General features: G+C 35.7%; 1 protein-coding gene across 7 annotated transcripts in view; it reads left to right on the top strand.

The window, feature by feature from the left end:
- SEMA4D (semaphorin 4D) overlaps positions 1 to 26,729 on the top strand; it is a 124,602-nt gene that overhangs the window by 64,197 nt on the left and 33,676 nt on the right. For 5 of the 7 annotated variants that reach the window (XM_088130235.1, XM_088130236.1, XM_088130234.1 and 2 more), the window contains exons 3-12: positions 11,035 to 11,412; positions 14,135 to 14,280; positions 14,965 to 15,027; positions 17,723 to 17,821; positions 20,721 to 20,814; positions 21,449 to 21,562; positions 22,289 to 22,440; positions 24,710 to 24,885; positions 24,980 to 25,136; positions 26,088 to 26,310. In XM_088130235.1, the coding sequence (XP_087986361.1) occupies positions 11,265 to 11,412; positions 14,135 to 14,280; positions 14,965 to 15,027; positions 17,723 to 17,821; positions 20,721 to 20,814; positions 21,449 to 21,562; positions 22,289 to 22,440; positions 24,710 to 24,885; positions 24,980 to 25,136; positions 26,088 to 26,310 (1,372 nt within the window). In that variant the 5' untranslated portion in view covers positions 11,035 to 11,264. Of the gene's footprint in view, positions 1 to 924; positions 1,040 to 11,034; positions 11,413 to 14,134; positions 14,281 to 14,964; positions 15,028 to 17,722; positions 17,822 to 20,720; positions 20,815 to 21,448; positions 21,563 to 22,288; positions 22,441 to 24,709; positions 24,886 to 24,979; positions 25,137 to 26,087; positions 26,311 to 26,729 lie in introns of all 7 variants that reach the window. The other 2 variants (XM_025163637.2, XM_088130233.1) reach the window with 1 other exon arrangement.

The following is a 26,729-nucleotide window of genomic DNA, read 5'->3' on the forward strand; positions in this document are numbered from 1 at the left end:
CCATTTCTAGTACTAAGGCTCACAGAAAATAGAAATTCACATAAAATCCTGTTTTCCTTCACACTGTGGTGCTTATGGCAGAAATGCCTTGTATGTGTTGTCAAGGAGAAAACAATCCAATTACTGACATGATTATATCATAATAGATGTTTGGTGTCATTGAATCTTGCCTCTTCCAGAACTGGAACCTTGCAAATCCTATATTAAGTGGGATTATCATATGGGAGTTTCGTAGGAGATAAGGCATACATTGAGCATTGAACTCATGCTAGCTTCTGACAGTTCATAGTAGAGGGAGAATATAATGGAGGCAATTCTGCTTGATGAATTTTCCTATGAATCCTTTATTACTCAGGATTCATTTTCAGTATAGGCTCTCAAATATAGAAAGTAGAGATTTTGCAATTTTATAGTACTCAACTTTTTAAATAGATAGTGGCAAACCAGTTTTTCCTTTATTGCATATCCTTTCCATCTCTTAAGTTATCATGTAGCTCTCGGGATTTGAAAGCAAGGCTTTTGTGTCAGGAGGGTGAGGCTTCCAGGCTTGTTTGAACTTTGGAATGTTTCACTTTAATGTTAAAGTACTGCAGTAAAAGAAGCCCCCCAAACCAAAACACGCGATGAGTCGCTCTGCAGTGAGATAGGGGGTGATAAATTTGAAATAAAAATAAATAAATAAAAATAACTAAATAAATAAATAATTAAAACTGAGTAATAAAATAGCGCCTACTTTCTATCAAGGGAAGTGACTAGGAGATTTGTTTAGTTCTAAACTGAAATTCCATCACTTTTCTTCTCATATTTTACCAAAAGTGCAATAATAACTTTATTTAGAAAAATAAAAATAAAATATATAATACAACTTTTCTCTTTTAATTTCATTTTAATTTAATTTAATACCCATTTTACTTTTAATAACAGCACTGAAGAATTCTGGGCTATAGTGTTGGACTTCATTTACTATATTATACAGAAAACAGATGCTTAAAGTCGTTAATTCATGAGGGAGAAACTGACAAGTTCCAAATGGTGACAGGTACTGTATTTCCTTCCTTCCTTCCTTCCTTCCTTCCTTCCTTCCTTCCTTCCTTCCTTCCTTCCTTCCTTCCTTCCTTCCTTCCTTCCTTCCTTCTGCATTTTCAGTCTTTAAATCCATTTTGTCACTTTTAATATTACATGTGATGTAATATTTAAAGTGATGGTGTTTTTGATGGGCCTTTATATTAGAATATCTAAGTATACAACATATAAGTCTTGCATCCTATAATAGCATTGCATTATAACCTGGATAAAATAATCATAAAGTTATTTTTTCATGTAATGATTTTTGCCCAGTATTGTAGAAAGAAACTTTAATTCAGATTCTCCCAAGAGCTTGACTCTTAGACTTGAAGAATCCGTGAGGCTAATTTGCTGCTAGCTCTACTAATATAGAGAGTAGTTTCTTCTTTATCCTTAATCTTTCACCTGGTGATTTTTCTCCTTTACCTTTCTGATCTTATTTCCCCCTTTTCCTTACCTATGTTAAAATAATTTTTAAAAAGATGTGACACATGATTGCATGTTGTTGTAAAAATACAGTATTAAAACATGTCTGTCATGAACTTATATTTATAAAAAATCTTTATCTAGTTAGAATTTTTAACATGATTTTATCCTAGCTGTATAGGCTGATACTACCGTAAGTATCTTCCTGGCATCTGTAGTGCCACAAAGATCAACCACATAAATTGTCAAGTGGCTTTCTGATAAACCTTTTCCTGCTTTAAAAAAAATAGTTTTATGTGCTTGTCCAGTTTAGCATGGAAAACTACAAAGGCCTTTTGGAGGAGAAAATGGAAATATTTGGACAAAAGGCAGTTTTATCCTTAATCTATTTTTTTAATAGGAAATCTTGAGAAAAGGTTGGGGTAAGGAAAAGGAGTGGGGTCATTTTTCAAACTGAACAGTGGACTTTGTGTTATTGACATTATAATACAATATTTTTTCAGGCATTTCTGAAATTATATTCTTAAGCAGAGATAATAGAATCTGCTTTCCTTATTTCTTTATGTTGGAGTGCTCTATTTTGGCTTTTATTTATTTTCTTCCTATGTCTCTGCTGGTTAAAAAACTGGCATTTAAGAGATTGCTCCAACAATGAAAGTGGCAATTGTGCAACCTTGCTAAAATTTGTGAGTCCTGGCCCACCCGTTAGTTACAATTTGTTTGGATCTTCCAAGCAGTAGGGAGTCTCATCACATATTTGTTTATGCATGTCATTTCTTTCTTTTCCCATGTTGTTCAAATCCACTCAGGCTCTTATGCTTGCCCCTTTGCCGTCGCACTGTGAAAAGTTGTGAGTGTATTTAAAATAGTCTAGCAAGTCCAGTAAAAAGCTTACTAGAATCTATAGTAACCTAATATACTTATTTAACTAAAACTAACTAAAACAAAAACTAAAACAAAAGTAGCTAAAATATATTATTTAAAAATATAAAATTGAAAAGGGCAGGAGCATGGAAAAATGTGTGTTGCTGGCTGCTGTGTTGGCTCTGAATTAAGAAAAATCTTGTATATGCATACATCCAGGCTCCATACTGTTCAGCCTTTTATTTATTGTTTGGCCAAGGTTTGAGAATCATTATCTGACAGATTTGCAGGCACTTTGGCCAACATGCTGAGTTTATCAAAAATAAGGGAGGGAAAGGAGGGGAGATAGAAGTTTCCCAAACAAATCAGCAGTAATTTCATCTGACTGTTGAAAAATACAGCTTCAATCTCTGCCATTAGAAGTCGTTCCACTGAAACCATCATGAAAACCTGTCTGCCTGTGTGTGTTGAACTTGTGGTTTTGACAACCATATAATTAAACAATTACCGGTTCTTGAATTGTATTTGGTGAAATAGCTTGCTGTATTCGCTTGTCTGAAAAGACTGCCATTCTTGCATGGGAATGAAGGATGACAAGTATTTCATGGCAACTAATGTCTGACAGATAGTTAACTTTAAGCCCCTTAACTGATCTTGACAGACAAAAACACCGAAGGCCTTGTGGCCAAACATTCAACAGTGTAAATCAGTTGCATTTTGCTTTCTCCACAAACTTCTCCTCCTCCAGCCGCATGTAAGAATCCTGCTGCCTGAGGAATCCTTGTTGAAATATTCTGTTAACTCTTAGGAAGGCAAAGGACTTCAGGCTTTGTTTTCATGACTGGCTGCTTTTGAATTCAAACTGCCAATCCCCTACCCCCCACTCCAGCCTGGCTCTCAACTACTGCTGGATAATCCCACAGTATTGCGTGGAGTACAGATTTCAGAGTCTGTTCCCTTAAAGCCCAACAATAAAATGCATCCTTTTTATAGTATTCAGATAGTCTAGGGTATTGGTGAGCATCCTCTTTTCTCTTGGAAGTATGCACTAAGGGGAGGTAGATTTTTCTAAAAGAAAATGATGGGCGGGGAGAAAAATTAAGCTTCTTTCCCAATCACCCCAACCGAAATCAGTTCCCTTCAAAATTATAACTATAAATAAATAAATAAAAACCAAAATGGAGTAGGCTTCCATGCATTGCAGATGGTGACTGATTGTCCCCAAGAGGCAAGAATAACACATCTTGCACAGGAATGCTTCCTTCTAACATAGGAAGTCTGTGTCTGACCTGTGTTCAGCCTGTAGAGGAAGGTTTATTTTTTTATATATTTGTATGATTTATATAGGTTCATATAAGAGGGTGTTCCTCCATATACTAATAAAGCAGCAGTGCTTGTTTATGAAGAGAAGCTTTAGCTATTCAGTATTATCAGTCAGCTATCTGAAGCAGTCTGGCCCAGATAGTGAGAACTAACCTATATACACATATCTGTTCCTGAAGAAAAATAATGTTGCTTTTGAAACATACATTCTTGCTGAGTTACCTAGTTTTCATAATCGTCAGTCAGGATCAGTCCTTTTTGTCTGGAGAAAATTATACTGTAGTGTAAAAACTTATATTAAATTATAGTATCTGCCAGGAGTAATATATCTGTTTTAGAGGATAATTAAAAGTCCTGGGTTTGGTCTCTAAACTCTTCAGTGGTCACAGACCAGGATATTGGAAAGACCACCTCCTCCTGGATTATAGTAATGTGCTTGTCTTTTAAGAGGTAAAATGGGTTCCTACCAGAAGGAAAGACTGGAGAACTTCCTTTGTGAAAGTTCCTTTCTACAGCCATGTGGTCTGATCATTTTAGAAATTTTTATAATTGGAGCTTATTTATTTGTAAGACAGGGTTTATAGACAGTGACATAGTTACAACTTATATATTCAGGAAAAAAAGAAATAACTTAGAGTGATAACTGTCATCATTTCAAGAGTAATTGTCAATCAGTTATGGGTGGAAGAAGAATAGATTTATATGGAATTCAGCATGCGATGTCCTTCAGAATTATCAGTTGTATTGAAGCAGGTCACAGTTTTATACATTTAAACATTCAGATATGATGTAATTTTAAAATATGTTTATGTATTCTGCATACCTAGATTTTTAAATATTTTGGTTATACATATTTATTTAACACTTTCTAAACAGTAGCTTTTAATAGTGTAATGGATTGTCTCTTACAATTTTTCATACAAATCAAGTATGCTTTGTTTTGTACTTGAATATAAGGCATTCAGTATGTTGCTACTTAATTGGAAAGCACTACAAATGGGTTACATATCAAGATTCTCCCATTTTTACAAAAGATCCTTTCAACAAAATTATTACCATGTGTTTAAGATGTGATGGAAGCATTCCAAAGTGTAACTGTCGCAATCTTAAGCTTTTTCTTTCGTAGCCAAGATTATGGATACAAAGCCCATTATTTTGCCTTTCTGCCCTAGATCACTTTAGCAGCGCTTGATATGCATACTTGAGAAAAGGTATTGTACACCCAAGGGGCACATTAAACAAGCTCTTGGCTGGGAGAAGATTTGTCAGACAGATTTTACTAAGCAGCAGCCAATTGGCAGATAGTTCACCAATAACATGGTATGGCTATACTGTAGATGTGCAGCTGCTTTACAAGCAAAGGATAGGCTTGCTATAACGATGTATTGTTCATCGATTGACAAGCTACAAATGCTGCATAAACATATTTCTCATAGCCACACTACATCTTCATCAAAAACATATGTTGGGCCACAGCAGTTAAAACAACACATGGTAAAAGCATTTTCTTTGTTAATGCTACTTATGTCTAGTATTTGCTATACATGTGGAGAAGAAGACAAGAAGATCTCCTTCTTTCAGTTTGCTTGGACCAAGAATTCTTACCATATGAGAAACATTGGAGCATATCACTTGCAAGCCCCAAGAAGACTGCAGTGTAGGACATTCTATCTATTAGCAAACTTACTGTTTCCATCAAGGAAATGCGTTATCTCTTCTTGTTGGAGGGTCATTGTTGGAGACTGTACTGTTTTGGGTACTGCTAAGGGCACTACTGCAGCCATAAGAAATTAGAACTTCAACACAGAGATATCTTTATCAGCTGGTGGATCATGGATGAATATTCTTTTGTGCTGATGTTATCTCTCCCCTCATCTTTGAGGTTATTAACTCTGGTTGGCATTTGAATTCAAAGGCATCAAAAAACCATTGCTGATGATACCATTTGTTTGCAAACTTCCCAGAACCACTTCTTCTACCCTTATATAAACAGGTAGTATTTTACTTTAATCAGGCTGGACATTCCCATTCCCAACATTTGTTTGTCTGCATACTTGGTCTGTGCTAGCCTGAAACAGATACAAGCACCCCCAGTTTATGGTTATTTGGATCACTACCACGTATTTGAAATCTTTATTATTTAATTCAAGTTATAGGATGGTATATGTTGACTACATATGTAATAAAATTATTGTCTCAAACCAGCACCTTGAAATAATTTTGTTTTAGGGGGATTTATGGAGGCTTTGAAAATGAATAGATCATTTGCAGTGCATAACGCTGCTTAGCTGTACCAGCTGTTTCCCTGGGTGACACATACTAATTTATCCCGACACAAAGATTATTACTTCTGCCATTAAACTACTTCACAATAAAAAAAGATAAACATATTTTAAAGGAAGAGGCAGCAGATTCTATATCCATTTGCCTGGCTTCCAATTATGTGTGGCACAAGATTATATAGTAACACAGATCTCCTGTCATAAAACTGGGAGACAGTTGGATTTCATTCTAAATGTTTCTCTGTTATTTAAATGTCTTTGCTTGTTGCATGTAGAACTTTGGATAATGCAACTCTTTTGTTCTTTCTGGTTTCATTTCTCATTTTTATTACCCAGTATTAGGCAGGCTTAACCACATGCATGCTTTCTTTATGTTGAGATTCTCAAAACTTTGGGCCTGTGAGACTTCAGTGGTCCAAGGCAGTCTAGCAGGTGACATGCCACAGTCCCCCACATTCATCAGTCAGACTTGGTTTATCCCCTCAGCCCCAGTGTTCAGTGCTACTGAGCTGGCCAATCTTTCTGAGAGGAAAGTCTTAGTGTTCAGAGATTTCTATTGAATATTCTTGTTGAGCAGATTCATGCTAGAGTTATTTATAAGATATGGTGTACATAAACTAATTTAAGAAGTAAAAATACTTAATTTTGGATTAATATTTTGATCCAGAGTTTAGTTGTAAAAGCCCTTAAAAATGGGAGGGGAGATGGGAAGTTATTCAGTAATCATTACCTTATTCACCAAAAATTGTGAACTTCTCTGCTCTTAAAGACAGAAACATAGGCATGGGGGGTTTGTTTAATTGGATAGTACTCACATTTTCTGAACATTTATTAGTGGTCACTAAGAAAGTTTGACAGTCAATGTTTTATATGTTATTTTATGTATTTGTCTAACACCAGCAGTTCCTTTTAGAACTTACTGATATAAATCAATGCAAGTGACCAAAATATTTTTATCATTTTATCCCAGTTTTCAACATAAAGCATTAATATGGTTGCCAGTGATCATGAAAATAAACAAAACAGCAGAAAAGGAAGTAAAATAGTAGATCAGAATTTTTAGTCATTTCAAAGAAGAGTTAGAACTAAAACATATTATTCAAAGCTTATAAACTACTTCAGAGGAAGTCCTAATTCCAGCAAATCATCAGGTTCTTCAGAGATTTAAAAAAAAAAAAAAAAACCTAGATGATTGAGGTGGTAACAGTAACATTTGATTTCTGTCGTCTTCCTTGTATCCCAAGATTTTGTTCCACGTTCACCCAGAGGCTTATTCTAGAAATAAAACACAAAGACATTTGTTTGTAAGCTGTTTCATAACTGAATTTGCCACTGAGTTGCTTGTTAGTTTACCTTGGTTTTGTGGATGAGGTAAATAGGACTTCTCTCCTCGTTCCCCTCATGATTTTGAGGAATTGTAAACTTTTCTAGGTTATTGCATAAGAAATTGGTTATCTGTGAAATCCTATCTATGTAACAAAAATATATAATAATTATCTGAGAGAAGCATCAAAATATATTGTCTTCATTGTTAGGAGTAAAGGGATAGCACTGAAAGCCATAGGCTGTTATACTGTATTAAAATTTATTTCAAAATAATTTCTTGTCTCCACCAACAAAAAACTCTAAACAACCCTCCCAGAATTCTGTGAAGCAGGGAAGTAGGACAGGGGTTTTCAAACAATTTCAGACCACAAAACCTGTTAGTTTTTTTGCTTTTTTTTTTTAATCTTGCAACCCCTGATCAAGAGGCAAAGCTCTAGAGATAGAAAACTGGCAATAAAATGAAAAGTAAAGTCTTTATGGTAAATATGAAATTAACATTTCCAATGTACCAGAAAGCAAAAAGAAAACTTGAATTTCACAGTTATTTGATGGGTTACTGTTTTAGCAAACAAACCAGGGTTCAGTGTCTGGGATATGATTGTATTCTTTGGATAAAAGTTCAGTATTTGGAGCAATTGATGTTAGCTGTAAATAGATATTATTTTCTGTATTTAGCCTATTTCTTTTTTTTTTTTTTTGTTGCTGCATATAAAGAGGAGTTTCTCTGACAAAGAACATTTCAGTAGTTGACTGGCAATTTCAGAATATTCTTTTAAAAACTTTATCCAGATATCCGTAAGCTCAACATGAGGAAATGTTTGTGGTGTGAAATTAGATGAATTTAATTTTAGTTTCTCAAAACTTGTGTCATAGCAGCATTGAAATTAATTTTGCTTGTTTGGTATCATCTGCAATTATACCAGTTTGTAGCCAGTGATCCATATCTGGAAAATGTTCACATTACATAAATATTTAGGAGGCCTAATCAAAAAACAAAACAGAAATAATACAGGTAGTCCCTAGTTTAAGAATGAGTTCTGTTCCCAAGGACTGTCCTTAAGTCGAATTTGTATATAAGCTGGAACAGTATTATTGTATAATACTGTATAAGTAGTATTATGTAATGAACTTGAACCATTGTGTATTTAACTCGAATCATTGTGTATTTAACTTGAATCATTGTGTATTTAACTTGAATTTAGCTACAGTAGGCTCCATTCTTAACTGTGGGTCATCCATAACCCCAGGGTAACCCAGGGACTACCCTGTATGTATATGTAGAGGGGTATATATCTTGAATGAATGTTGATGGCATGGATTGTTTTCCCTTGTAAATGCCAGGCTGAAGCGACTTAAGCACCCTTCTTCCTCCTGTCTGCCTGCTTTTGTTAACGTGATCCTCATGTATGTTTATTTCCAGGGAAGTCCCACTTCAAAAGGGGGAACTGCAGCTGAGTGGTGCAATCCTATGTTTCTTTATTAATTTCCACACAACTCAGTAGAGCTTACTCCTAATATGAGTGCACAGTTTGATGATTAAGTAGATCTTTTGGGGACACATATATGCATGCATACAAATACTGTTTGCAACATGGAAAATGAAGAGGGAGGTAGTCTGGTTTTGCACATTGCATGTGGCAAGGGAAAGGAACCAGCTGTCTTCTGTGTGGACCACAGCTGTTGTTGATGACAAATACTGGTGATGTACAGTCAGCGAGCGGGGAAGAACAGCGCCAAGGAGGGGGCAGATGGCCAAACGTGCATCTGAGATCAGTGCATTTGTGGTTTCCGCCTCCAAGTATTAAATTTAAATATTTAATAAAATATTCCAATATGGTTTTTCAGTTTTATTAATTGTACTTAATCTCCTTATTCATGCACTGCAAATTATTCTTTCGTTAGCTGTTATTTTTTACTATGTTAAATTGTAAATAATGAAGTGTCAGTGTCTCTGTCTTGTTCCTTTCTTTTCTCCTTACTTCTCCTGCAGTATCATTCAGTCCACTATTGGCCTTAGTGAGAGATTAGAAGGTGGGGTGTAGTTAAATTGTTCTGGCAAAGGATTATTTGGACCTTCCAGTGGTCTGAGCACATTGTTATTAAAGTTGAAGTGCAATATACCTTGAAATCTCTGTACCAATTTCTATAAAGCTTGGGTCACCTCCTCAAGAGTTTAACTTTCCTGCAGATTTTGTTCCCTTTATGATGGGAAGTAGAGCTCTGGATTTTTTTTTTCCAGTTGATGTTCCAGAATTGGCAACAAGTCACGCTGGGCATCCATAAGGCAGATTGTGTTATTTGCTAATGGAAAGCTAGATTGGGCGGTTTTTGTATTACCTTAGTACATATAATAGTGGTGATAATAACAATAATAGTAATAATAATATATTAAAGTTGTATACCACCTGACTCTCAGTGACTCATCATATCCATTGTATGCCAAAATACAGTAGTGCTTTTTAGTTACTATGGTTACTTCTGGTACGCCTTTTATAGAAGTATAAAAAGAAAAATGAACAGAATACCCAAAACAAGGAAGAATATGCTTTTGCCTACACACATAATTATAATTGAGTAACTTATTAAGGCAATGATTCTGTACTTGTTTAGTTGAGATCTCATTAAATTTCCTGAGATTATTTCTGAATATGACATGCATGATGTTGAAATGGATAGAAAACACTTTTGTGTAGAAAATAGATTGGTCACACAAATATTAAAACCCATTGTTGTAAGTTCTTTTGGGGGATGATGGTTAGGTCTTTCAGTACAGATTATATCATGTTTATTTTAACACTTACATATATATCTTATGAACTGCAACATTGACCCTTGTGAAAAGAGGAATAACTTCACGTGGCTTTCTTGTTTAATAGACTTATCTCCCATAGAAGCAATTACTGCTTTTACCTCATTTAATCCCAGTCTGCCCAGTCATTTGATGAAGTTGGAATCTTAATACTATATGTCCTTGATTCAGTTTAAATGGTCACAAAAGTAGCCCTTAATATGCATGTGGCAGACAGAGGTTTAATTTTAAACTTTGTGTCCCCTGCATGGAGCCCAGGGATGATAAATTGTCCACCATCATATTCCCTAGTGCCCACCATGTTTTCTACTCTTGGTTGTTTGTTTGTTTGTTTATTTATTTATAATGGAAACTAGCATGTTGTAACACAAAGCACCAGCTTCAGGCAAAATTTGTATTTCCCACAATACCCCTGGATCCCAGAGAAGTGGCATTATTAGATTAAAAGTTGGGCCCTTGCAACCCAGTGGATTTTTTATGGATATTGTATGGTACACTCACAAACACCCCATGGCAATCATTTTGTGAGAATGCCCATAACATGGCCATGTTCAAACTTTAGTAGTTTAGAAGCCATTTCATGACACATTTTCACAGACTTCGAAAAAATACCTCAAGCTTCCTGTACCTCAGACATCTGTGTGAGTATTTATGATTTATTCTATTTTGGTATTTTGCTAAAATATTAAACCACATCTTTTTCCTCTGTGCAGATGTGTCTCTAAATATATTGCACTTCTAACCAGATATAAATTACAAGACCACATGGAAAATATTAATGTCAGTTTCTTCCTCTGAGTATTTTTAAAAATGAACTAGTCTTTCCTTTTGTAAGATCAGAGTCTTCTGCTATACTACAAAGAACGGAGTAGTTTGGAAATCATTTGTGAAAACCTTTGCCCACTTCATTCCTTCCTTTCTTTTCTTCTCTTTCTGCAGTTTTATATTCCAGCCCAACTAATCAGAAGCATGTGCTTAAGAAGCGGAAGAGTTACTGAGGCTCATTCTGGAGGATTCTTCTGTTCACCACTGTGGCAAATATATGTTTGTTCGAAGAAGTGATCCAATAATAGATATTTGCAAACACCTTGGCAAGAAATCAGCAGCACATTTAACTGGATTTCTATATTTGCACAAGCTTTCTGAGTTAAAAGGCATTTTTCTGCCAAATGAACTTTTTGTTGCTGCATTTACCCATCTACAGCTGTAAAACAAAAACCTTTGCCATGGCTCTTGTCCTATATGGGATTGTGAGCTTGTGTCTTGGAGTGTCAGTGGCATTAGGTCCGGTGCCCCGAATCACCTGGGAACACAAAGGTAAGAAATCGCTTTAGGTTATGATAATGATATATAAGATAACTGCATTCTAATTATGTTGCTTGCCTTTACAATTTATGGAAATAATCAAAAACTCTAGGTAAATTTTATTTGCAAGTACTGTGTAATACATTGAACTGATACCATTAAACTGTTGTAATATGACAGTTGCATAAATAAGTGGGAATTTAATTTAGGCCATTTGTGTATCTTGTTTTACCCTCTTCTCTTTGTTATAAGAGACAATACTGGAAATAACGTTCTTCTTTCAGGAAAGAATGCAAACTTGGCTGGGCAAGAAGCTTAATGACTGATGTTTCATTCTTAAACTCACTACTTGGAGCTTATTTTCATATAATTGTTTTGACAGAGAGAAGTAATGTATGTATAGAAGTAAGCAGATATAAAGCATGCTGCTTGTGAGTTCTCATAATGTAATGAGAAGAGTTAAATGCTTCAGAAAAGCAAACAATTTCCACTTAATAAGACCTAGAATTTAGTTTATTCTTCTTCCCTCCCCAAAATATTCAATATGAATAGGAAAAATAGACCAGTCCATTCATTGGTTAAAGAGAAATCATCAAGTGATAAGTTATATTGACTGATAAACTTAACCCAATTGGTAGATATCCATTTGAGGGATGATAAAAGTTCAACCCATTGCCTGGTTCTTAAGGAAATGTTTCATTATTTAGTTGTCCACTTGAAGGATTGGCTTCATAAGCCATTGTAAAGGAATAGAAAATTCAGAACTTGATAGACTATTCAACCCACTGCAGTTCTATTAAGAAATAGAAAAGAAAGCCAAAGAGTGTCACATTTTGTACATTACGTCCATTGACAAACAGCTGCTCTTAAATAGTTGTTATTCAAAAGACCTTGTAAGCTGAAGGATTCGGTAATGTAGTCCTCAGCTGGCTTTCTTACTACTTGTCTAATTGGTCATTCATTGTTTCTGCAAGGAAAGCTGTTCCAACAATTTCTGTCATGGTCCCTCAGAGCTACATTCTCAACCCTTTGCTCTTCCTTTCTATATGCTGTACCTGGGTGGCCTCATTAAACTGCATGGCTGTCAGCACCATGTTCATGGTGCCCAGCTGTACTTCTCTGTCCTAGAGTCTCCCTCTCAGTATATCTGTATCTCAAAATGTCAATGCAGGTTTTATTTCTTTGAAATTCATTACATCCAAGATTGAATGTCTTACACTGTCTGCAAAGGAAGCCATTCCCTATGCCCTGGTTTGGGCTAACATACCCTTAAATCTATATGCTGGGTCAGTTTTTTGTAAAGCCCTCTCAAATTACTTGCTTTCAAATCAAATTGATAAATAACTTTCTTTAAAAAAAAAACTGAAATGCAGCTGGTTTGAACAAATCAAGGTTTTTTAAATTATTTTCATCCATACTTTCATTCATTGTGGAAGAGGGGAGTTAAATGTGCTGAGACAAGGCAGTACTGTATTTATATATCCATAGAACTTGGCACAAAACCAAAGTGAAATCAATGGGAATGTGAGTTCCATTCAGAAGTTTCTAACAAGACTTGGAACTGTGACAGTGTATAGAAAGCAACATTATATTGCTGCCATTTTATCTTTGCCTTTGGTTATTCCTCAGTGTTTTCAGAGGCAACCTTGAAAGGCAACTCATTGTTACTTATGACTTTTCATTTCCCCTATTCTTTCTCAATACTCCCTACAGTTAATATTGCTATTCAGGAACATGATGAAATGACAAAATATGAAGAGAGTTTCAAAAATGAGAGGATAATTAAAGTTCTTGATTATTCAAATCAACTATTTGTATAGAAGATCTAAGAAAAGAGTAAGAAAATTGGTTAAAGCAAACTAAATCTGATTAATTCCTCTCCCTAACAAAAATCAGACTTATTTAAAAGAGTGGCTGCACCATTTAAAGTAAATTAGAATTTATTTATTTAGATTAGTCTTCCACCTAATGTAGGTGGCCCTTGTTATCCCATGGGGGTTTTATTCCAGCCTTGAAGCTGCATATCATAAAACTGTCATTAAGTCCTTGAAAATATATTTTATGGTGAGGTAAAGGGTTGTTCTCCATTTTGCTTCTGTGTTAAGTAACAAAAAACAATCTAAAAAATGTGGGTGTATGAAAACCTACACTGCAGGTTACAAGATCTGGTCTCTTTAGCAAGTGCAGAATGTGAAAAATGGCTGGTAATGGAACTGTAGATGGTGATGACTATTTGAATAAAATCTAATTCTCTTTACGTTTGCTCTTTGACTTGTGAAGAATAAGTACGGTCAGAGAACCAGATAACTGTTGTATGTTATACTTTAACGAAACAATTGCTGCTTTGTCCCAGTGGCATTCGAAAGTCTGTTTCAAATGATTTTGACCTTTAGATTGATCCTAATATACGTGCTAATATTTGCACTTCAGTATTTCTAGTTCATTCTTCAGTATTGGACCCCCATTTTCCTCATGCTTGCTTTTCAGTAAGAGCCCCAATCTCAAACATCATGTCTCTTCATATAGTTCTGAGCTACAAATTTCACTTAAACATTTGGATTACTTTTTGCCTCTTAGTTTTCCCTAAATCCTGGATAGTAGGTTGCACTGTTGTAATAGAACATTGCATGACCCAAAATGAAGAGTCTAACAAATCTTTGTTTTGAATAATGTTTGCCTTAAGATTGCTACGTTTTGAATTAAAATTTCCTCTGAAATCATTGTTTATTAACAGAAGTTCATCTGGTACATTTTCAAGAGCCAGAAATATCTAACTACTCAACCTTGCTACTAGATGAAGACAGAGATATTTTGTATGTGGGGGCTAGAGAAGTTATATTTGCCTTGAACTCATTCAACATTGCAGAAAAAAAGAAAGAGGTAGGTGTGCAGATTTGTGTTTCTCAGATTCTTCTGCCCATGACTAATGATGCAGTCATATGTATGCTTACTCAGAGATGATACGCACTGAATTTAATAGCATTTGCTTCCTAGTACCATGTTTAGAGCTACATTAAGATTTCTGTGGTTATAAAGATGTTCTGAATAGAAGCACACTGCCGGTGATATTCTACTAGCACAATAATTCTGGCATGGGAATACGAAAAGCTTAAAACGTAATCTGGTTGCTTTTATTGGATGGAACTGGTCAGCTATTTTCCAGCTGCACAGTCTTTAATTCACAATAGCCTTTTATATTATTGTTTTCCTGCTGCTTATATTGCCCGTTCACTTTAGGAAGTTCTCCAAGCAGGGAGAAGGACCTTTTAGTCTTCAGGGTATAGTGACTCCTCACAGAAATTCATTCAATATAGAATAGAATACATAATATATAATAATGTTGCCTTTTTGTGTTATTGCTTAAGCTTAGTTTGTGCTGATATAGCTCCAGAATGGCAGGTGTATTTGAGAAAGTCTTTCCCAAGAAAGTGCCTAGTGTCTTGAATTGTCACTTACGTTTGTCTTGGAACACTGTCCCCCCACACTCACACCCCCGGCTTTAGTATTAATTGTTCTGAGCAATAGCACCAGGAAAGCCTTTTGATTTGTTCGGCTTTCCCCCAGGTGTTTTGGAAGGTAACGGAAGACAAGAAAACTAAATGTGCGGAAAAGGGCAAATCAAAACAGGTGAGTGAATGTCATCGTTTGTCACATATCCATTTGACTTTGAAGAAAGGGTTACTAGTCATATTGAGAAATCATTATTTTGTGTGGTCCTTTAATGAAAGCTGCAATAGAGTTACTTAGTTTTCCACAGTAAGTCACGTTGCTAAAGGTGCCATATTTTTGTGTGTGTATATGACAGTAGTTAATCATTTTTTTACCACAAAGCACTGATTAAAAAAAGCATACTCCTGTATGTTCTTACTTTTTCTTTAAATGTGGCAGAAGCAGTATGAACCCAGGACAGCCCCTCCCTAAACCAGCTGCTGCTTCAGTCTCTTGTCTTCACCCTCCAATATGCATACAGGCTTGGCTTTGTGCTGCAATACTTTGGAAAGACTGGTGTTGAAGGAGTGGTATCCTATTGAAAAAAATAAGTTATTTGCTTTGCACCTTCTTTGCTGCTGTCTTGGAAGCAAGGAGGTGTGAATTTTTTCCCCCCTACTGGGGCAATAAAATTATCTCCTTTGCCTGTTAACATCAGTTTTGATTAACAGCACAAATATGGAATCCATCATTTGGCAAGTCTCCTTCCTTCCTTTGCTTTTGTTGAAATGAATGTTTCCAACTGCATGCTGCGAGGCTGTGTTTCATGTTGAGAGTGTGGATGCCTGAGGAAATAGCCTCAAAACTAGAGAAGGAACAAATAATCATTTTTTTCACATATAATCTCTTTCATAGGCTCATGCAGAGTATATTTAGATGTAGGATAAAAAAAAAAATTGCCAAATGTTTATGGTCTGAGCTGTGAAAAAGTTGCTGGATATCAGTGTTACTTTGATAATCTTTTACTATTTTCCAAAAGTTTTTTTAAAGATGGAAAGAAGGCAACTGAATTCTGAACTTTTGTAGCATCCTGCCATTGTTAGAAATAATATTTAGATCAGAGTGCTCACTAAAAAAATACAAGTAAACCATATTAAAGTAAAATAATGAAACAATAGGTTTCTGTCCTATACTTATAGTGATAAACTGCTGAAATCAGTAGTGCACACTTACACGTCAACATGCATAAGATTATTTGGAAAATACTCAAGCTAGGAGAATTATTAGAGAAAGGGTTTTAGATACTGAATAGCAGACAGAGATTAGCTGTATTTCAGCCTACTTTAGAGCTCATATAGTGTATCCCAAATGGGAATTTGGCAGATACTAACTGTGCTAGTTTCTCTTGCCCAATAAAGAACCTTATTTAGGGCTAAATTTGATGTCTTGTCTTCCACAGTCCTCAGTGGGAGACTACTAAAGCCCCATGTTTAACAAATCTTGCCTTGCATTGAGACTTTCCAACATCTGCTACAGAGAGTCCTTGCTTAACGTCCACAGGGGTTAGCAACCATTAGCAACCATTTGAAGTTACGATGGCGCTGAACAAGGGGTACTTAGAACAGGTCCTCGTAGTTGTGGCTGTCACAGTGTCTCCACAGTCATGTGATCGTGATTTAGGTGTTTGGCAACCAGCTCACAATTACAACGTTGGCAGCATCCTGCAGTCACATGATCTCTGTTTGTGACCTTCACTGCTAGATTCTAACAGGCAAAGTCAATGGGGAAGCCGGCAGGAGGTCACAAATGGCATCATGTGACCACAGTATGCTGCAACTGCATGAGATTTGCCTAATGACAGCAACTGGGACTGCCGAACTGCTGTCATAAATCAGTGCAGTCATGTGACATCATGCTTCAGGACCGCATCACTTAGCAATGGAGTTCCCGGTCCCAATTACCGTTGGTACTCTAATGGCCCTGTTACCAGTTTTTTTTTTTTAATTACCAGGTTTTTCTTTTAGCCAGTGTATTTGATTGGCTATTGTTTTAACCCCTGGTCAACCCTTTTAAACTTACGTTTAATATTGGCTATTTGGCCCAGTTATTGATGAAACATATTTTCTGCCCTTTTTAATTGGATTTTTACTGACTTTATGAAATCCTAATAGTCCATTACAAAATTCTCTGAGAGAGCATTGTTTATTGAATAGGTCACTGGCTTAGTGATCTAGCATCTAAGTAACTGTACTTCCTAGCAGCAGTTTATTACTAATACAGTATTTTAGCTCTTGTATTTTTCTTAGTATCCTGTTGATTGCATACATATTCTTCTTTAGTCCATTTTATTTGTAATTTTTTGAACTGATCTAGCACTTTTTTTCTTTCTGTTCTTCATTCTTTTATGCATTTTTAATCCTTGATACAAATTGTACAGAATAATGGTCAGTGATCATAATAAAGGTTCTTATTCAGAATCTATCAAAAAAAAAAACATGTATAAGATTGCACAGTTGGTGTTTTATAATTCAGGATGGATATGTTAACTGTGGTATCTACCAGTTATGCTGTCTATTGGTAGCATAATCTGGTTTATTTAAAAATGTGTACTCTCTTTCATCGTGAAAAGCTCCCAGAGCCACAAAATAATAAAAAGACTGTTTGTGTTTTTAGACTTGCAGTCTAAAAAGTCAATACACAAAAGGAAAGGAGGATAGAAAGGGAAAGGAGGAAATAGGGTTGCTAATGCTTTTAGTAGCCAGCTGAAATAGCAGTAGGATGCTCAGAATGGTTCAGATGAAGTGTGCACAAGGTTGAAGCCATTTGTGTTATTAATTTGGGTTTTTTTCAAAACATTGTGGTATCTTCTGTCATTTTTTTTTTCCATTTACAGACAGAGTGCCTTAACTATGTTCGTGTCTTACAACATTTGAATGATACTTTGCTCTATGTGTGTGGAACAAATGCATTTCAGCCTATCTGTGATCACCTGGTAAGTGTGAGAATAAAGTTTATTTAGGGACAACTGGAAAAGTATGTCCAGCTCTGTTGCTCAGCTAGTGCAGTGGAGAGAGCAAAACACATATGTTGTATGGTATTTTTTTTTCCCATACATCAGTTGTCTTTTGGAGTTAAGTTAAAATTTCTTAGCAATTGTGTGTCATAAAGACATTATTTCTATCCTAAATTATGAATATTGTTTTCATTTTTAAAAAACATTTAAAGTTTTAAAAAGCAAAAAGATAAAAACTGACAAGAACTAATAATCAAGAAGAGAAGCAAGCTAGCAAGCAAAAGTGGTTGAAAATAGAGAAGAAAAAGAGGAATGAATATTGTTTTCATACTGGACACAAAGTGTTCAAATATGTAAACATCCTGCATGCCTGATACTCCTTTTGTTTCTTTACCTTAATACTTCTTGCCTCTTCGTTGATCCCTGTCAGCTCCTGACTCAATCATTATTTTTAAGTTCTGAATCCTTCAGAATGACATCCTTCCTTTTAGCAAAAACACCCCTGCCTGCCTTCCATACATCTGATTCTATATTATTATTCTCCTTTACTTGGATCTTACTTTGTTCCCAAGGACAGAATTCTTGTGAACTTTCTTCTCTGTAGGTTTATCTATCATCACATCAAAACAATGCCAAGATTTTATCTTTTTTAAGCTATATCTTTCCCACTTCTAAATTACATTGCTGCAATTTCTTCACTTTAATGGATTTCTTTATTATTAGAAGTATTCTTTAACATTCTGGATCATGTATGACATTCTGGCTTCTTCTCACTTCTACTCTTTTGTCTCTTAAATTTCTTCATAATTTTATCCATCTAGCTCATAAGAGTTAGAATGCTAATTTCTTGTACTGCATATTAAAAATTGAATTTGCGTAGTTATTTTTTCCCATATGTGCTGTCATTCGTTTCTCAACGTGATTTACACTTAATCCAGGAGGTCTCTAAACACTTCTTACTTTATCGAAATTGAGAAAGTGTTGCTATACCTTTAGAACAAGCCAGGATGTTAAAATACCTTTAAACTATATTTTAATGGCCAAGTTTGTTTCAAACTACTGATCAGTTTTCTCATTTGGATGACAACAAAGCTATGGTAATGAAAGGCTTCCTACATGTGCAGGCAAAAGATTTGTACATATTTCCATCTGATAAACTTGAGACATGATTGCCCAAATATAGCCAACAGTCTCCATAGCATATCTACGTTATTTCTGTTGCATACCTCAGTTGTCCATGTCATTCTTTCCTGGATGTTTGCTCACATCCTGTCTTATTGCTCTTAATTTTGTTCTAACTGCAACCTTTCTTTTTCATTCATTTGGCTTCTAAATGAGAGCTCAACCCCTCTTTGGTTATTGCAAATAAATGTAGACTCTGACACAATGGGGAAGCAAGGCAGATGCAAGCACCATCATTTGCAACACCCTCCACAAATAGAGGACAACTGTCTACAGAAAAGATTGTCCACAGACAGTGGAGTTTCTCTATAGTTTTATGGGTCCAAAATTCAGCATGGTGTAGAATACGTTCACAGAGAATAGTCTGTCTGCAGCAGCATTCCCTATCTTTATAGGGGAGAAGTAGAATGCGAATGAAGGAGGGGCAGAGGTGTCATGCAATTCCAGGTCTTTGCTGGGAGACTGAGCTGGAGCCTAGTGGTTTGTTTATTTGTTTTTCCACAGGCTTTCAGTAGCATGATATCCCCATGTGTTGTTTCCAGAGACAACCTCCTTACGCACATGCCTGTATATGTAGTGAAAAGTAACAGAGCTAATTTATTTTAAAGGCAAGCACTTTACAATTCAGAGCACACTCCTAACTTTGTTTTTGATTCATTTGCTCATTAATACAGAAGTGTTGTGGGGCTGATAAGATTCACTGATTTCATACAGTATTAAAATATTGTGTATAGTCCTGCTAAAGTTAAACAATTCTGCATTTTGTTCATTTTTAAGTACATGGCTTTTACTTTCATTGAAATAATTACAGGTATTCTGAAATTTTGAAACTGCTTATTTAAGACAAAGTGATTTTCTTAATAAATGTAAAATTATTTCTTACATTGTTGAGATAATAGATGGGGAAAGAGCCGTATTATTTTAGCATTTAAGGTAGCATCTCATTGGTTGCTTAAGTTAGGTTTTGGGATACTTACGAGGATATAGTAAACTGAAATCCCTTAATTAGTTGAAACAGTTATGAATATTTCAATGGATTGATTTCACCATATCAAAAATTAAGTATAAATGATTGCATGAGTTTGGTCTCTGTATATCTCCAGTCCCACTTTTATTTATTTTATTGTGGTTGTTTGCCACTTTTAGTTACCTTTAGCAGGAATTAAAACAGGAATAAAAATATTTAAATAAATTGAATAATAATCATGAAAGCATGCTTCTAGGTAGTGTCTGACCCCAAAATTAAATTTTTATGACTCTGTATGTGTGTCTATGTGCATTCCAAATGATGATGTCTTCCATTTTTAAATTCCACGCGCCCCCCACTCCCCCCAAATGGTCCCTACTATATCTTTTTTTCTTATTATAGAGATGGAATAGAAATATGCCCCAATGTGATATAGTAGTTAAGGTATTGGACTAGGATTGTGCCCTCAGACACAGAAACTCACTGGTGACTTGGAACCAGTCATCCTCTCTCAACCCAATCCTATCTCATAAGATTATTGGAGGGAAAAGTGGAAGGAGGAAGCACTACTTATACTACTTTGAAGGAAATCTAACAATTACATTAAAAGAATGCCCTTTTAATTGGTAGAACTGAGAAATACTCCACATGTTCACAACTGTAAGGTGGAATGTAGTTATTTGTATGTCGGATAGAAAATTTAAAAAATAAGATTAAACTGTTTTGTAGAATCTGGCAACATTTAAACTTATGGGGAGAAATGAAGATGGTAAAGGAAGATGCCCATTTGATCCTGCACAAAGTTATACTTCAGTCATGGTTGGTAAGTATATAATTCAAGTAATGTTATTCTTTAAACAAAATCCAGAAGATATACATGTTCGTTTAGCACTAGTACTCAAGTATCATTTGAGCAATTTTTTTAGGAGGTGAACATAGAAACTCAAAAACTGAACTTCTCTGAGTTAAAAAAGTAATTTGGTGCAAATTATTCTTGCTAAATTTTGTTTTCCTCATAATTTTTTTAAAAGTCTCTCTCTCCTCATGTTAGCCTTTATGTTTGCATGAGATTTGAAATGGCAACTATTAAATCATCTCTAAATCCCTTTGCAGAAATTAAACAGCTGCCACCTAAATTAAATTTAAGGTAACACTTTAGATTAGCGTTCAATAATTAAAACACAGAATTTAGTAGGGGACTATTAAATATTGTCTAGAATAGAGAAGTGACTGGACGTGTACACCAAAGAACTGAACCAACCACTGCAAAGCTTATATAGAAATAGAGAAGAGGTGAATAGGAGTTTGGCAGGTGAAAAGAAAGCAGTTTAAGCTTTGTACAGTTTTACTCAATAGGGTGAAAAAGCATAATAGAAATATAGCGTATGATATAATGTTTCAAGGAAATACTGCTGGAATACATCGTGTTTTTATTGTTTTTTGTTGTTGTTGTACAGATGGGGATCTTTACTCTGGAACATCTTACAACTTCTTAGGAAGTGAACCTATTATTTCTAGGAACTCACTGCAAAATCCACTAAGGACAGAATATGCAATTCCTTGGCTTAATGGTAAGGAAATTTAGAGGGGGATTGATCCTAGATAAATAAAAAAAATCTACAGTAAAATGTTCCTCAACAAACTGTCAAGTGATTTTATCCCATGTAGATTTTTTTCTATTTTCTAAAAAAAATAAGTGTCTCTTTCTAACCCACATCCTCAGAAAATCACAATATTTTTCAGTCTTTCATTTGTGTTTGAAAGAGATGCCAAAATTCTGAGTATTGATTTCATGAATGAAATCTGTTAAGGCAGTATTTAGACCCTTTGGCTAAATGCTGGATTTGGGTTAGCCAGTTTGGTTTTGATTACGAATGACCAGGAGACATTTGAACCAGCCTTCAAACAGCAGGGGAACTAACCTGCTCAACTTGTTATTTACAATCTGTTTCTGCAAGTCTGTGCCCCATGGAACATTTCATTGGGTTGCATCAAATGTTATTTAATCAAAACAGTCTTCATGTTTTGGGAACTATGTATAGATTTACAGCTTACTTTAAGGAACACAAGGAATTGCAGATTGGAATCACTAATTCAATCCTGCACTTAAATCTTGATCTCTTTGAGTTTAGTCCATGAAAAGAGTTTGCAGTGTCTCAAAGCTTTTCCTGTTAGATTTGTAAAATGTGGAAATGATAAAAAGTGTCCAATTAATCATTAACAGAAAAGGTTGGAAGTCACAGGAGGATAATTAAAATGGTAAAGTCAATTATGTTGTCTATGTTTTATTTATATAGAACCAAATTTTATTTTTGCTGATGTGATAAGAGCTGATCCAGAAAGCCTTCATGAGGATGACGACAAAGTGTACTTCTTTTTCACTGAGGTGTCGGTGGAATACGAATTCTTTAACAAACTGATGATTCCAAGGATAGCTAGAGTTTGTAAGGTGGGTCACAGTAGAACCATTTTCAATTCCTTTCTGGGGTGGAGAAAGGAGCCAGTTGAAACAAGAATTTGTTTTGTCAGTCCAGACATGCCTCTTCCAGCCTATCCCCAAGGGCAGCACTGTTAGTCTATTTGTCCTTTCTGCTTAGGAGCCAAACTTGCCATTCTTTAAACTAGATCTGCCGTGCTTCTAACAGAGCACTATAACACTAAATTGGACTATTCCTAGATAGCCATAATTTTCATGGCTCTCCAAATGTTGCTGTAGGTTAACTCCTGGCAGCCCCAGCCATCATGGCCTATAGTGAGGGATTTTAGGAGCGATAGTTCATCAGCCTCTTGAAGGCATCTGGTACAGTTCTCCATAAGAAGGAAACATTAAAAGCATTCCAAATTACTTTCAGCAATTAATAATCGGTAGGTCTTTTTGCTGAGAGAACAGGATTACTCACTATGCTAAATGTCTATGAAAATCAGAAAAGAAAAAAGACCAAGGGTTTGGTATGGTGCCCTATAAAACCAAGGACTTTTATGGGACTGTCACACGTCTCTCTCCTTATATATGCTTATAAGTTGTAGTAACCCCAAGGGAATCAGGAAATAGTGGACACTTGGCGTCAAAAATATCAAACTTGTTTGGCTGGAATATGTCCTTCTGTGCCAAGAGAAAACTGCACAGTTTTGAAAAATGAATCTGCTTCTGCCACTCTTTATGCGAGTATAGCAAAAAAGTTCCTTTTATTGGGGACCTGTTTACCATGAAAGAATGTGATTTTTTTCCCCATGAACAGTTAATGGTCCTGTTGCCTTGTACTCTTTCTTGTGGGTGGAAGAGTGGGGGAGTTCCTAAAATCTTAGGCTCTGTTTTTAATTTGCAACATATAATTAAGCAATACAAACTGATGAAGTCGACAAGATCTGTGATATCCCAGCAGTTCTAAGCAATGCACTTTGGCGTGGCAGTGATGCTCCTCTGCCCACTGACAGCTTGTCATTGCTTTGAAGTGGTAGCACAGCAAATACAGTATATGATCTGGATTCCCATTCTTTTGCATAGAACTATAGAGGTAGGGATAAGGAAATATGAGAGCCAGTTTGCTGTCGTGGTTAAGGTACCAGGCTAGAAACTGGGAGACCAGGAGTTCTAGTCCCACCTTAGGCATGGAGTCAGCTGGGTGGTCTTGGGGCAGTCACTCTCTCTCAACCCTACGAAGGAGGCAATGGCAAACCTCTTCTGAAATCTTGCCAAGAAAACTGCAGTCTTGTCCAGGCAGTTGCCAGGATTCAACAATAACTCAAAAGAAGGAAGGAAGGGAAGGGAAGGGAAGGGAAGGGAAGGGAAGGGAAGGGAAGGGAAGGGAGGAAATATACACATACTTTTGCATTGCTGCTGGTTCTTAGGAAAAGATGTTTTCTTAAAAAGTGTAGCCACAGCAAAAGCTGGAGAGCAGGGATATTTAAAATTTTAGTTCTTTCAATAGTACAGATTTCTCCTTCAGAAGCTCTGGCTTAAAATTCATTATTTGCAGGCTGAGACACTCCTGTTATTTTGCAGCCCAGGAGCTTTTAAGCACTATTCTTCCTGTGTCACAAAGGCAGAGGGAAATGGAATTATAAAATTATATCTTCAACTGCTCCCAATTTGATGTCAATTAAGTTTCACAGGGAGAAGTTAGTTGCAGTTCTTCTTAATGTCAACGTTTTTTGTGGTGTGGGAAAGAGTTGTATTTACCACAGCAGCCCTCAACCACTAACATTATAGAGACCTTGAGTGGCCTTTATTAGTATATAATAATGTGAAAGCAGAGGCTGCGTACAGAGTCTTATTCATTTACTTGAAAAGTTTTGTTGTGGTGGTTGTGTGTGTCTTTGTCTGTGTACATATAGAAGTACCCAATATGTTCTGAAGTCAAAACATTCCAATTCTGAAATATCCTATACTGACTATTATATCATGCTGAAGCTTTCTCAAAGATATATTCCAGAATTGTTCCAACCTCAAAACAGACCATTCAGACCTCCATGTTGCAGCTGAAATGTCCATATCATAATCAGAACATTTCTAGTAAGGTTGGAAGTGGTTGTTTTAAGACTGGAACTTTTCCTCCTCAGTGTTTGGCACTTTTTAAATATATGCCTAAAATGTAAAAATGGCCTGGCAGAATTCTGTATTTTAATATGTTGTGATGCTTTAACTTAGTGCAAAACTGTTTCAAACAAATACTGATTTGAATGGAGAAAATGCTTACTTTTCTTTCTTTTCTTTCAAGGGGGACCAAGGGGGACATCGAACTTTACAAAAAAAATGGACTTCCTACCTCAAAGCCCGGTTGTTTTGCTCAGTCCCAGATAAAAACTTATTTTTCAACATTGTCAACGATATTTTCATTCTAAAGACTCCAAATTTAAAAGAACCAGTGATTTATGGGGTTTTTACCCCTCAGTTGTAAGTAATAGCTTTTTGTTTTAGAAACCCATTTGTTACCACAGGAGGGTAAAAAGGTGAATAAGTTTCCATCTTCTTCTTTTTTTCCTTTAAGGAACAATGTTGGCCTATCAGCAGTGTGTGCCTACAATATCTCTACAGTAGAAGATGTTTTTGCCAAAGGAAAGTACATGCAAAGCACCACAGTTGAACAATCCCACACAAAATGGTTGCGATACAATGGAGAGATTCCTAAACCACGGCCTGGAGCAGTAAGTCTGCATAACCTGCAAACTGGTTACTGTTCCTTCACCTCGATTTCTAAAAAACAATTGTATGGACATTTTTTATTCAAATTTCAGATGCACTTGTACTTGGTCTCTGACTTTAATAGTGATAATCCCCTAACAATGGTAGCACCAGTCTCGATAGTGAGTTGTTTCTTACCATACCACTTCCCCCACCTCTGACAAAGTGAATAAAACTACTTGGCCTGCTGCTAGTGTCACCTTTATTTAAACAGCAGGAACAGCATCACTAATATGTGCCAAATTGTATCTCTGGAGAGCACAAGGGAAATTTTTAAGAGAACCACAGTCTTGGTCTTAACATTGGAATCTCACTAACAGATTGCTCTAAGCATTTATTAGGTTAGTCTTAAATGAAAGGGACATCCTTTTCCCCCTTTGGCTTAATTTAGGAGAATTTAGCTAGTTTAAGATTATTATAATGGTATACTTTGGGTTTGCTTGTCCAGTATTAAGAGCTTGCCATATATGGAAAATAAGAAAATTGAGGAGGGAAAATGCTTATCAATTTGATAAGAACATTTATATAACTGCCCAGCTCACACAATGTAACTCTAGCTGGGATAGAAGGAATCAGCAAACAAAAAATACAAAAGAAAATGGCACATATTAAAACCGTGATAGATTCATTTTTATTGTTGATCATACCTTATAATAATTTTTCTATCTTTGAGATTCCTAATGTGCTATTCCATTTCCAAAGAATCTCTTTTAAGAGAAATTAAAAGGCATGTGAGATGATGCCCCCATAGTTTAACTTAATTTCATCCAGTCTGGAAAAGTTATACCTCTACCATTACTTCATACAGCTAGGTAATGTTTGAAACACAGAGACTTTATTTTAAAGCTTTGATTACTCCTTTTTAAGTGTTACTAATCATGTTGCATGTGTTTTGTTTGTTCTTCATGGAACAGTGTATAAACAAGGGGGCCAAAGCAGAAAATTTCAAGAGTACACTCAACTTACCTGATAAAACCTTACAGTTTGTCAAAGACCATCCTTTGATGGATGATTCTGTGACCCCAATTGGACATAGACCGAGACTGATCAAGCGTGATGTGAAATATACCCAGATTGTGGTGGACCAAGTCCGTGCATTGAATGGCACGTTATATGATGTCATGTTCATCAGTACAGGTGAGTTTTCCATGGTTTCACAATCACATTGTATTGGTCAATCCAGTCTTGTGAATTTCAGTGAATTGAAACTGGGAGTAAAATGGGCCCAGGATTAATTAGTTTAAGAACTGCCTCCTTGTATATATGCATCTTCAGAAGTTCTCCTTCATGTCCTTGAACTCCTTATCTGAAATTCAGCAATTAGGTAAAAGAGAGACGATCTTTTCAGTTGGGGAATTCTTGCGCATTATCCTGGGCATGTCATTGCCAGCTTTTATCATAGGGTAAAGTTTTAGCTTTTTCTTTTTGGGGATGACAGTTGCTGCTGATACTGTATTATTGCATGTTTGTTTGATAGAGGTAGTAGAGTTGTTTTGTATAATTAATTCTGCCTTTCAAGTGCTGCATATATAAGTCACTGCAGTTTATGTAAAACA

The sequence above is a fragment of the Python bivittatus genome, unplaced genomic scaffold, assembly GCF_059951505.1.
Source record: "Python bivittatus isolate LINGU-HERP-01145 unplaced genomic scaffold, Pbiv_v1 ctg000850_np1212, whole genome shotgun sequence".
NCBI classification, from domain to species: Eukaryota; Metazoa; Chordata; class Lepidosauria; order Squamata; family Pythonidae; genus Python; species Python bivittatus.